The 12,926-nt window shown below is 51.9% G+C and overlaps 1 protein-coding gene across 5 annotated transcripts; it reads right to left on the reverse strand.

Annotated features, from left to right (window-relative positions):
- Positions 1-245: 245 nt before the first annotated feature.
- On the reverse strand, positions 246-12,437 carry NOB1 (NIN1 (RPN12) binding protein 1 homolog). 5 transcript variants are annotated; one of them, XM_045293794.1, is made up of 10 exons: positions 12,360-12,437; positions 12,102-12,234; positions 9,483-9,613; positions 7,608-7,679; positions 7,277-7,405; positions 6,996-7,184; positions 6,416-6,513; positions 4,276-4,420; positions 1,838-2,103; positions 246-678 (listed from the first exon to the last, which is right to left on the reverse strand). In XM_045293794.1, the coding sequence occupies exons 1-10, from the start codon at positions 12,420-12,422 to the stop codon at positions 663-665; spliced, it is 1,242 nt and encodes a 413-aa protein (XP_045149729.1). In that variant the 5' UTR covers positions 12,423-12,437; the 3' UTR covers positions 246-662. The 5 variants fall into 5 exon arrangements, with proteins under 5 accessions (XP_045149729.1, XP_045149727.1, XP_004704635.1 ...); XM_045293792.1 differs by having other exon boundaries at positions 6,996-7,202; XM_004704578.2 differs by lacking the exon at positions 246-678 and having other exon boundaries at positions 1,564-2,103.
- Positions 12,438-12,926: the final 489 nt, after the last annotated feature.

The raw sequence follows: 12,926 nt of genomic DNA on the forward strand, positions 1-12,926 counted from the left end.
AGGACAGATAAACCCCTCAGGACCAATACTGAGAGTAGTGATACCAGGAGGGGAAGGTGTGGGGATAAAGGGGGAACCAATCACAATGATCTACATATAACCTCCTCCCTGGGGGATGGGGAACAGAAAAGTGGGTGAAGGGTGACAGCGGTCGGTGTAAGACATGAAAAAATAATAACGAATTATCAAGGGTTCATGAGGGAGGGAAAGTGGGGGAGGGAGGGAAAAAATGAGGCGGCAACAAATGTACAATGTATGGATTGTGGTAAGAGCTGTATGAGCCCCAATAGATGATTTTTAAAAGATGACACGAGGATGGGAAGGCTTCACCTCGTGGACTTTGGACATGATCTTAGGAGGGACCAGCCTCTGCTTAGGACATTCTGCTGAGAGAAAGAGGAACAGCTCATAGGATGGAATGACAGTGGCATGGTGACACGGGGAGGTGAGCGTGGGGTGGACTGCCAGGTCAGGGTTTGGCTGTGCACGGCGGCGTTGCTGCTGTGAGTTGGAGCCAGCACGTGGTTCTCTGGACGTGACTGTCAATGGGACGGTGTCGCCAGGGCTCCTTTCAGATCTCTGCTTGCTGGTGTTGATCGGTGTCGATCTGGTGCCCAGCAACTTTGCTACATTCCTATTCGTTCTGGACATTTTCTTGTGAGCTATGGCATTTTCTCTCTGTAGGATCACAGAATTCATGAATAGAGATCGTTTAATTCCCACCCAATCTGGATACCTTTTATTTCTTGCCTCTTTACTCTGGCTTGGGTTTGGATTGATATTTTATTTTATTTTATTGAATATTTTATTGAATGGAAGTGGTGACAGCAGAGGCTAACAGTATATATTAACTTTCAGAAACAGGGTCGTAAAACAATATAAATTTAGGAGCTTACAGTCCCAGAAGCCCGCAGCTCTAAAGGGACTTCCCTTGGAGGCATCAAGAAGTGCCGGGCGCTCCTTGGCTTAGTTAGGGCTGCACCCCTCCAACCTCGGCCTCCCCGCTCACATTTCATACAGGAGCCTTCCTGGCTTCCGTTCTGTCAAGACCCCTGGTCGTTACAGTGGCTCACCTAGAAAACCTTCCTTCACAAGATTCTTTATTACATCCATAAAAGTCCCTTTAGACATCGGCGATAACACATTTCTAAACACATGATGTCTTTTTGTGGGGGACGAGGGAGCATAGGGTTGGGAGTCTGAACTCAGGCCTATATTCCAAGGCATTTTTGCATGGAAGACAGGCCTGGGAATGTTTCCCAAAGGTCGTGGCACTGAAAAACACAGTTTGCCATGAGTCAGAATTGATTCCACATAGCAATTTGCTTAATCATTGGGTGCTCAGCTTAAAAGAAAACTCAGACTGGCTGCCAGCGGGCGGATTCTGAGTCACTGCACCCCTACAGTGCAGGCTGCATTCTGAGGCTGTAAACACTTTTCTCTCTCCTGTGGAGGGGCTGCTGGTTTCCACCTGCTGAGTATCCCCTAGCCCCAGGGCCCCTCTACCTTAAACACTAGCCTTCAAATGACCGAAGAGGCAATAAATAAATAAATAAAAACACACAAGCTTGCAGCCACATTTATTAGGCAACATTATCATTTGTGAATTCCCACTTCCAGAGTAAAGAAATGCTTCAGGTCATTGTCCTGTTTTAAGCAAATTCCACCCAACCTGGCAGGAATTCATTCAGTGCCTGCCAAGTGCACAGGCCAGGGTGGCCCAGCATAGCCGGGCCCTCTTCCCACCCAGATGATTGTGGGGGAGACAGAGCTGGAAAGGCGACCCGGACTCTTCAAAAGCAGCAATCCAACGTGCCGGGGGGCATGTCCACCTCACCTTTTCTTCACAAACTTCTTTCTGGAAGCATTGGGATTTAACCGTCTCCTCCCGGCCCCCAGCGTGCCATCTCGGAGCTGCAGGGTAGCCGACCGGCTGGAGATGTCGTTCTCAGCAAAGGGCGACACTCCAGCAGTGTAGTCAGGGGCAAACACGTTGGTCTTCTGCTTCGCCTTTCGGGAGAGCCGAAGCTGAGGGAAGCGCTGGTCCTCGGTCAGATGAGGGTTGGTGGCGTATTTGCCCCCCTTGGGAGTGGGAAGTGAATACTGCAAACAGGAGGACAGGCTGTGAGAAGAATGGGGACCCACAGTCGCTGACACCTGTACATATCCTGTCGAAGTGAAACGCACCCTACAATCCTGGTGTGGGCAATGTGCCTCCCAAACCCCCACTTAGAGGAGCTGCTCCGTAGGGTTCCCAAGGCTGCAGGACCGTCTTTCTCCACAAAGTGAAAGGCTGATCAACTACAAACCCGGTCCCGCCGCCTCCAGGGCGCCTGAACCATCAGCCGACTAGGTTCTCACCCAGTAGATCTCCACCTTCCTCCTGCCGCGACCCTTTCAGACAGTTCCTCGTGCTGTGGTGTCCCCCCAACCATAATGTTATTTTTGTTGCTATTTCATAATTGTTATTTTGCTACTGTTATTCATTAGGTGACCTCCGTGAAAGGGTCATTCGACCCACAAAGTGGTTGGTGTGAAGTGTCTTCTGAACCCACTGCTTCCGGAGAAAAGACAGTCAATTCCATAGAAGGAGGGCGGGAGGGAGGCGCTGGCAATCCGCCCACTACCATCGGGGCCTGCCAGGTTCTCGTGAGCATCTGCTCATCCCAGCCTGGAAGAACACCCTTAATGGAGACACAACCGGTCACCTCCATCAGGTGACTATTTCCAACAAGGCACCCTCCCTCCTTAGTCCTCTACCTCGTCAGTTCTGTTCGACCCGCACACCCTGCGGGTGCCATTAGTCACCACAACTGTCTGCGCCACTCACAGGGAAGAGGAGCCTCTTCCTCAAGCACTAATAGCCGTAAAATGAGGAACCTGGGTGTAAGCGATTCTCCCCTCATGTACATGATAACAAACCTAAGACTATTAAAACAGAAACGGTAAGATTATATTCCTTCCAAAAATGCGTTTCTGCACAGAAACTAATAAACCTAACTGTACTGAAAAAAAGTAAGAGCCCAGCCCGCCCCTCCAGAAGGGGAAAACCCCAACCAACCCATCTGAACATAGTATGTCGACTCTATGTTGAGATGTGATCAATTAACACAGTCTCTCTCCTAGCCATACTGCCCTATGGTTGAACTCTGCCTGCGGCTGCAATCTCACTCTGCAGGGCATTCTCTGCTACACTAACGGACAGGCCTGAGGCTGAGTTAAGCCCCCAACCTCAGTAGAGGGTGTGAACCAAAGCACAGCCCTTGTTTCCTGTGGGGTCTCTTTAGGCTCTATTATAATAGAGTACCATTCTTGGAGGTGTGGCTGGCTAAAAGACAAAAACCAACCTCCATCCAAGCCACTGCTGCTGTGTGTGAGAACGACTGCAGAGCGAGGGAGCAGCACCCGAGGAGAGCGAAGGCCTGTGAGATGGAGCATCAGTAAAGGGCGCGGCTGTGGCGGAGAGTGACAGGTGGGTTTCCTGGTCCACGGAGAGGCCCAGCCATAGCCTACTTAATACTCACTGTGACCCTATAGGACAGGGTGGAACTTCCCTCTAATACCCCCTGTAGTTATGAGTATTGTGTGACTTCCTTGTGGCCACTGCAACAAATTATCCAGCCCTGCATGGGTAGTCGTAGAGTGCCGTGGGAGGGCTGGTTGGTGGAAGGACTGAGCCTGGAATCGGGTCTGACGCCTGCCTTGTGACAACAGCGAATCCAGAGGTCAGGTATGCTGTCAACTGCAGGCCCGGTCATCGACTTCTGAAAAACTCAGTCTCCAAAATCCGCACATGGGGGCGCCACGATCTAGAACTGACCTGTCAGCAACTCTGATTTGAGTGTGTGGTCATTCTAAACAGCGTGCACTTCAGGGCTAAACAAGACTAGATAAACCCTAAGGTGCTGAGTTGACACTGATTGTAGGAGCACACAAAAGAAAAAAAATCTCTCCCGTGCCCAAGACAGTTTACATCCGTACTTGTCTCTCTAGTCCAGAGCTTCTGAAATCCTGCTCATCTTCAGCTCCCTCCGGGCCTCACCCCTCCAAAGCCCACCCTCTTCTTGATACTCAGATGCTGCTCTCGTTGGGATCTCGGCCACTCAAACGAAGCTCCCGGGCAGCCGTGTGGCACTCGACCCGCTGCTACGGCACCACGCTTACAGCCTTGATAGCTGTACAAGGGTGAGTGGGGCTGTCCACCTTGATCAGGTCATTAGGACTCAAGCCCCCAAGCCTGGATCCCAGTGTTGTGGGACACGGAAGACCACTCACCCGGAGGCCTCGGGGGTTCAGCACCTTGGGGTTGCGGGAGAAGTGCATGTGCAGGGTGCCGTCACTGTTGACCGTCACAGACACTTTCTTCAGGGTCTTGTTTCCACAGTGGGAGCAGAACACCCGGTTCATGTCAGATGTTGTCCTGGAGACACAATAGATGTGCTCTGTAGTGGAGCTACCAGGGGCAACCCTATCCCTGCTGGCAAGCCAGGGGCCCCAAGGGAGCCAGGCTGACCCACCAGGCCCAGCATGTGCAGAAAGCTCTAGGCCCCAGCGTTACTCCAGGGGCAGGTGAGCAGACGGGAAATGAGTTAAATGCCAGACATCAGCCTGCCAGTTTCACACCAGAACCACCCTGTGAGTCTGGCGTGGGGCCCAGCCCAGACTGGGACACAGAAGCAAGAGAAGGCAGCACTAGGCTAGCAAGGGGCAGAACCACGCTGGAAGGCTGACTCCGCAAACAATTCTCCGTATCACTGTACTTTCCCAAGGGACGTGTTTTTACAGCTCCAACTACCCTGACCCTGAATATCAGCCCGGCTGCTAACCAGCAACCTTTACACAGAAAAAGCTGTGAGTTCTAGGATGGCCCAACTCTGCCTTGACTCGCACCTCTGGACAGGGGAGGCTGCTCACTGTCCCTAGCTGACGAGTGGTCTGGACAGTCTCAGAGGTTACAAGTTAAGTGCTATGTCCATCTGGTGGAAAAGCCAAACCCCTTCTCTGCAAGTCTCTGAACATGACCAAAGGGATTGCATAAGTGCCTGCAACCAAGTATGCTGTACGAGAAACTGCCGGGCTCTTGGGGCTCATCTCAAAGGAGGGCTAGGTCCTCCAGAACGAGTATGAACCTGGGGGAACTGGGCGCTTGTAACCAAGGACAATGGGGGGTTGAGGTGCTGAAGCAAAGCGCTTTTGTGTCATGGAGAGCTGGACAAGTTTAAACACTAGAACAGACCCACCAAAGTCACTGGGGTGGCTCTGAGGAGCGCTTTCTGCACAGGGAGTCAATGGAGACAGTGGAGGCAGAGAAAGACAACCCCCTGGGTCTCTGAGTCATGGGCTATTTTTGAGTCCACAGGGGAACAAGCTTCCAGGCAACTCTCCCCGGGAGAGCTGTACTGGGGGCTCCGTGAGAGATGCCTGTCAGGCGCAGAAATGCCGCCCTCAGCCATCCACAGGGAGGGGTTCCACCCAGGACCCCACATGATGGCTGCCCCTCATCGAGCTGTGACAGCAATCCCACACGTGGGCCGCCCCACACACAGACGTGCACTCTCACTTTAGGACGGCGGACCTCAGAATTCAGGCTGCTGGCACTGGGGGAAGGCCCTTGTCTCTTTTGCACCTCTACTCCTGGGCGACCCTCCTGTGCCTGCATGTCTCCCTTCTCCCACCTCTGCCTGCTTGTTGACGCTCTTATACGTCAAGAGATGGGCTCAGGAGGCCCCCACACCAACCCTGCCTCCTAAACCTAAGACGACGAGCCACTCCCAAATAAGACGAAACCACAGGCACGGGGTGAGGATGCACAACCCAGGCCAGGCCAGGTGGAGCTCCTGGGACAGCTGCACGTAGCCCAGTCCAAGTTACCAGGGGCACACCTCCACAGCAAGGCTGTACTGCACCCTGTGCTCCTCTGTCCAATCAGGGTCAGGGGTGGGGCTCCCATGTGACACTCCCCACCCCTTAAGAAGAAACCAATTCAAGAGCCAGAGATGAAGGGCAGCGAGTGGCTCCTGGTCCAGGCTTTCTCCTGAGCGAGCGCTTCCTCTTCACCAGACACCAAGCCAAGCCTTGTGACCACCGTCTCCTGGTTTCAAAGAATCTACAGCACAGAGAAGCTAGCAACCTTCAGAAAACCACACAGCAGGAGAGCGAACTTCTACCCAAACCCCAGTAATCTAGATCCAGAGCCCACTGTTGTTAAATGAAATATTCTAACCTGACAGAAGTAGGTGGCAGGGGACACAGAGCCACCTTCAAGACACAGCACGGCCAGCCCGGCCTCCCCACTCCGTCGATGCTCACTGCTCTCACTCTGCAGCCCAAGCCCAAGTTCAACGACATGAAGACACAGATGGAATACAAACCCCTGCCGCGGGGTTTCCGCAGGGCCCGAGGATGGGCTACACACCTGAAGCAGCCGTGGCAGCGCAGGACATAACTCCGGGCCTCCTGGATCAGCATGCCGTTCACCGCCAGCACGTGCAGTCCCATTTGCAGCAACACGTTCTGCAGCCAACAGGAGGGGTGAGAGCACTCAGCGCGACAGGCAGGGCTCTTCAGTGTCAGCAGGGCAGTCCCGAGGGGAGCCTCACCAGTGGGGCCGGCTCCGCTCACCCAGGACTTTTGATAAGGACATGGAGGCTTCAGGGTGGCTCTCACGATGCGTGAACAAGGACCCAGGCTTCTTCCTCTTCGAGGGCTATCGTCTGCACTCACCTTTTTGCCAAGTCCCCTAGACGTTTGCTTTGACAGAGAAGACACTCATCTCTGGGCCGGAACCTCTCTCTCCTCGTACCTAACTGAGCATAGTACCATACACAAGGGATGGCCAGCTGACTGCGAATATCAAGCGTTATACATCCCTTCTGCTGTCACCACGCAGGGCTAAAAATGGCCAGAGCGCACACGGAGTGTCCAGAAGCAGAGGCTGACCCCCGACAGCTCTGTGCATTTCCCTGGCCTCCCCCTGTGCCCGCCTCACCCCTCACCTGCATGGCAAAGTCTGTTGTCACGCAGCCGACTTGCACGTTGCTTGGGACCCGGTACTGCTCCAGCTCCTGCTGGATCTGCTTAATGTTGCTGGGGGTTATCCACCCCCCACCATCGTCACTGTCGTCCTCTTTCTCTTCTTCAAATCCATTGTCCTCCTCTTCCGGGGCACTCTCATCCCGGTCAAGCTGAGACACGAAGAATTCCTAAACTCCCAGTCACCGGAGCAGCTGGGGGAAGCAACTGTACCGTAACCAGGAGTCCGGGAACCGTGTCTTACCAGCAGCTCCTGGAGTTCGCGGTCAATATCGGGCAGAGGGTTTCTCCAGAACACGAAGGAACTGAATTCTAGGCTCTCAGGTGTGCTGGCGGGGGGTCCATGATCTGCTGTTTCTCGTGGGGGTTTAGGCTGAGGATAAAAGAATCATGATGAGAAAACCGCTGAAAGCGGAGAGGGCTCCAAGCGAGCTCCCGGATGACATGCAAGCCACAGGCGGGGCTCACAGACCGGCCATAGTCCGGTCAGTCTGCTTCACCGGAGCTACACAAGGGGGTGGTGGTGACCAATAACAGAAAGTGAGCTCCAGAGCCTGGCTTGTGACACAGATTACCTTCAAGGGAAGATGGAAACCGGAAATGAGGAGTGGGGTTTCCGGATGCTGACCTGAGGAGCTCACTTTAACCTGAAACAAACAAAAGTGAAAAACTTGCATGCAAGGGCAATTCAAGAACAAAAGGCAAGATATTTCCCCCGTTATTGAACAGAAGGTATAGTTTTAAAAACGGGAAATTAAATTAATACCTGTACGTGGAATTGCAGGGTCAAAGGTATACTGTTTGAAACTTTTCAAACAAGACTATCTAACCTGTGACAAAGAGGCTGAAGGGCAAGTTCTAGCCGCCCTGGAGAGAGCAATGAGCTGTTACATGGTGTCCAGTCAGGAATCTCCTCAGAACATTCTCCCCAACAGATCTGTCCACACTCAAGTGTGTTTTGGGCATCATGCTGAGCCTGGTATGAAGGACCCTGAAAATTCTCTGGCACAGAAAATACAGCCAACGAGAAGCTGAAGTATGAACTCACCAGCCTCTTCAACACCGGGACCCCAAGTTCTGAATGCACAAGGGTGTCTATGTGTTTGGAAGTGGAGGGGCGGGGGGTGGCGGGGGAGGGAGGGGTGTTCGAGAGGGTGTTAAAAGGTTCATGGAAAAACTCTATGACAAAAAAAAGAATATAAAATTTAAAAAAGGGAAAAACTCCATGACTTAAAAATCCATTTCGTATGGACTGTGATAAGAGTTGTATGAGCCCCCCAAAAATGATTTTTTAACACTTTATTGGGGCTCTGACAGCTCGATCCGTGCAGCAACTGTATGGAGCACATTCATCTGTACAGATGCTGCCATTATCACGTTCTAGACATTTACTTTCTATTGAGCCCTTGGTGTCAGCCACCCCCTACTGTGGCCCCTTGATAAATTATTATTTTCATATCTTACACAGACTGCTGTCTCCCCCCACGGTTTCTGTTGTTCGTCCCCCTGGGAGGGGGTGCAGTTATGTATCCATCATTGCGATTGGTACCCCCTGCTCCCCCCACCCTTCCCTCCTGGTATCACTACTCCCATTCCTGGATTGTGTGTGTGTGACCTCTTACCTGTGCACATGCTCTGGTCTAGCCCACAGTGAGAGGCAGTACTGGGGTCACGATAGTGGAAGAGGGAGGAAGCCTCAAGGAACCACAGTAGTATTGTGTGTTTCATGCACCCTGACTAAAAAACCCATTTCTTCACAGTTTGAAGTCCCCTTACATGGGGCTTTTGTACTTTCTACACCCCCACCCCCACCCCCGGCCGTGACCCACCCCCTCTCAGACAGCCATCCCTGCATTCCTGGCAAACTGTAATCACCAATCTCAGGTTAGTTTGGTTTCTAAATTTGGATTCTAATTCCAGTTCTAACAAACTGTTCATAAAGTTATAAAACAATTGGGAAATGTAACTCTGGATATTTAATGATATTAAGGGATTATTGTTCATTTTGTTTAGGGGGTTTGATCATGTGGTTATTCTGAACCGAATCCTTATCTTCAGGGAAACCCCTGGAGGGATTTGTCAGTGACATCATGTGCCCAGGGGGGTACGTGCAGGCACACAGACTCAGCCATAAGCTGGTGCCTGGGGAAGCTGGTAACGGGACGCCACTTAGAACCCCCGTTTCGAAGCTGACAACTTCCACATCTGCGTTAAAGAACAGAGTCGATGACCCTACAGGGGCAGCAAGTAGGATGAGGGTTTCTACGGGGTAAAGTGGCGGTGGGAGGGGTAAAAGGGAGCCGATGGCAAGGGGTCCAGAAAGGAAAAGAATGTTTCGAGATTGACTGTGATAGCAATTGTACAATAGTGCTTGATGTGATGGAACTAAAGAATGATGTATGTATTAAGCCCCCACAAAAACAAGACAGAAGCACAACCTCCCGCTGTACCTTTTCAGGTTCTTGTTTAAGGTGCGACACCCCAACAAATTCTGCTTCCAGCTGGTAGGTAAGCGCCAGTACTTGGATGTCTGTGGCAGAGAGGCTGGGGTAGTCTCCGGTTTTCTTCGAAAACTCTGTCACTGTGAACAAGAGTCTCAACCTCAGTGAGAAGCCAAAAGGCAGATGGCCGTGAGTGTGCGTGTTAGCCACCCAGTCCACGCCACTCACAGAACACGAGTGAAGAGCAGAGCCGCCCAACAGGGTTTTTGCTTGGCTTTCTACTCCCGTGAAGAGGGATGGCCATGGAAACCCGCAGGGGCAGTCCTCCCCTGTCCCGTGGGGTCGCTGTGAGCCGGAAACGACTCCATGGCAGCAAATTTGAGTTTCTTTAAAAAAAATAATCTTTGCGAGGAAAAAAAAAATCTTTGCAGAGCAGCTTGTCTGCTCTTTCTTCTGAAGTGGAGTGGGTTCAAACCACCAACTTTTCACTTAGCCTCCAGATGCTTAACCAACGTGCCGCCAGGCTTCCATGGCCTGGAGTAACCACAGGGAAGGATTGACATGTCCAGAAATACTCCATCCTCCCTTGAACCCTGTCTACCCCAGAGTTATCATTTCATATTGTCTACCACGTGCCTCCGAGGTTGACAGGGACACTCGTGTCGAGTGCAGAGGGAGGGACAGACAAGTTTCTGGGATTAAGTACAATCCAGATGAGAAGCACCGATGAGCAGATGCTAAACTGGTATGGGATGTTAATTCAACCAGCAACCCAACCTTCACAGTGTGTGACAAAACAAATATACTGGGTTGCTTTGTAACAAATATTGGGTGTTTTCGTTTAAAAGAAGAAAACTCCATGCATGTGTTTAACATATAGTAAATGCCAACCCAATGCCATCCGGTCAATTACAACTGCGAGCAACCTTTAACAGAGTGTCTAAGGCTGGAAATCGTTAAGGAAGCTGACCGCCTCATCTGGTGGTAGGTTTTCACTACTGACTTTGCCTTTAGTGGCCCACTGCTTCATCCACAGTTCCACCTGGACTCTTTATATGCCAGATGTTGGCATTGCTACTCTCGTGAGAAATCACAAATAATCACAATAGTCTTCTGACACACACTCAGCTACACTGGCACAAGTAACAAGTAAATAAAACCCTAAAATGTAAATGATAATAGCTACTACAATTTAGTAGGTATTTAGTGTGCACCAAACCAAGCCAAAATACTCCCTGCCATTGCGTCAAGTCCACTTCACTCAGAGACCCTACAGCACAGGGAGAACCGTGTCTGTTTCCCCAGACTGCAACTCTTTTAACAGGAGTAGAAAGCCTCGTCGTTCTTCATGGTAGTGGCTGGTTTCAAACTGCTGACCTTAGCAACACAATGAGTTACCCCCCCCACCCCCCGGAACTCCACCAGGGCTCCAGTTGGTAGCAAAACCCAAAGAACCCAAACCTACTGCCTTCGAGTCAATTCTGACTCACGGCCACCCTGTAGAGCAGGCTAGAACCAACTGCCCCTGGGAGTTTCCAAGGCTGAAACTCCTTACGGGAGTAGAAAGCCTCTTCCTTTCTCCCAGGGAGTGGCTGGTGGTTTGGAACTCCTGACTTTGCGGTTAGCATTCCTATGCCATCTAAGCATTGTGTTACAAAATTTGCAAAGGAATTCCACTAATCGTCCAGCCAGATCCTATGAAGTACTATAAATATTGACTCAGAAGGCTACCTAACTCACTACCCACAGATCACAAACCTAGTGAGTGGAGAAAGTGGTTTCTGTTGTCAGGGCCTGAAGGCGTTTCAGACTCACAGGGTTTGGCAGAGGGTGTTCTGGGCCTAATCACTGCAGAAACAGAGTGCCATCTCCTGCAGAGCAGAGAAGCTAAGTGCAGGATTAGGTAACAATATCTCCATAAAACATTTCCAAACACTAGGGAACTTTCCTTTGGTCCCTAACACAGGCTCTGCAAGCCAAAATATACGTTTATATAGTTTTCTTTCAGGCCGAGTGTAAGGCCTAAAAATGCCTTTTTCTAGCTTGCATTTCCCAAAATCATCACCACCACCTTCCCTACCAGGATAAGAATGGAATGAAGTGGGTGTGAATAAGAGATCTGGTTTCTTTTATCTTGAATCCAAACAAATGGATCGAGTGCTTAGAAAACACTACAAGGTGTGCTAAATGACATCTATTCTTCACTGAATGCTCAGAGCAACCTCTAAGCTGATGGTGGTAGGGAGTCGCTCCTGGTTCATAGCAACATTACGTGCAACAAACGGAACACTGCCTGGCCCTGCCCTCCTCAACTGTGTCTGCGCCCACTCTTGCAGCCCCGGTGTCCATCCACCTCGGCGAGGGGTTTTACGCCCATTTAACGGATGAGGAAAGTAGCGGCCTAGAGTCGGCCTGGTTTGCCGGACGGCACCTTGCGAGTAAGTGACAGGCACGGCCTGACCTGGCTGACTGCGGGCGCCAGGGCCTCTTTCATCACGATCTCTTTGGAGCAGGCTGTTTCTAAATCAATTGCTGATTAAACAGCCGGACCTCAACTCGCCCCCTGACCAGGTCCGTCCTGGTTTGCGCCTTGGCCGCCGGCTTCGTCGCGGGGTCAGAGGCACTCACCCAGCCGAACGTACTCCGGGAAGGGATCCTTGAAATGCAGCTCGTAGGGCAAGACTGCGAGCCGCCTGCGGGTGGCCTTGTCCCGAATCTCGGTGACCACCTCCCGGATGGTGTAGATGTTCTTCCCGATGTCCTGCGGAGAAATCGGCCCAGCTCAGACCCTCCCCCCCCACAACACCTAAACCCAAGGCCGCCTTTATGTGTGTCTTCAGCGGCCGCCAACGTTGGCTCTGCTCCTTTGGCCCGTGCTCTCCGTACCTGCAGAGCCGCGTCCCGCAGGAAAGCCCCGGCATCGGCCACAACGTGCTCCACCGGCGCCATCTTGGCGGAGTCAGTACGAAGTGCGCCTGCGCCGAGAGCTTAAGCCCGCCCTTCTGCTTCCTAGTCCGGGCCTCTGGGAACCGGAAGGGCAGGTGCGGCTCGACGGCGCCCCCTGGCGGCCGCACTTCCCGAGTCAGCGCTTCCCGTGAGCATGCGCGCCTGCACCCAAGCCCCGCCCGTTGGATGTGGGCAGGGGTCAGACCTTGAAGGCTACCGAGGAAATCCTCAGATGACTCGTTACGAAAAAGGATTCCTTCATATTCTGACTCATGGTGACACCACATGTCTCAGAGGAAAACAGCTCCTTCGTGTTTTCTATGTCTGTGACTTTTTGTTTTGTTTTCATTTCCTGGGAGGGCTGGGCCATTTCTCACGCTGTGTCTGCCCTGGGCGTTTTGAAATGAGATCTCAGGACTTCTATTAAGGTACCTCGTGGGGAGTATGAACCACCAGCCTTTGGGTTAGTAGTCGAGCCCACAGGAATAGTTTGCACCACAGGAAGCC

Source organism: Echinops telfairi, unplaced genomic scaffold (genome assembly GCF_000313985.2).
Source record: "Echinops telfairi isolate 266 unplaced genomic scaffold, ASM31398v2 ScPeMD7_2291;HRSCAF=2852, whole genome shotgun sequence".
NCBI lineage: Eukaryota > Metazoa > Chordata > Mammalia > Afrosoricida > Tenrecidae > Echinops > Echinops telfairi.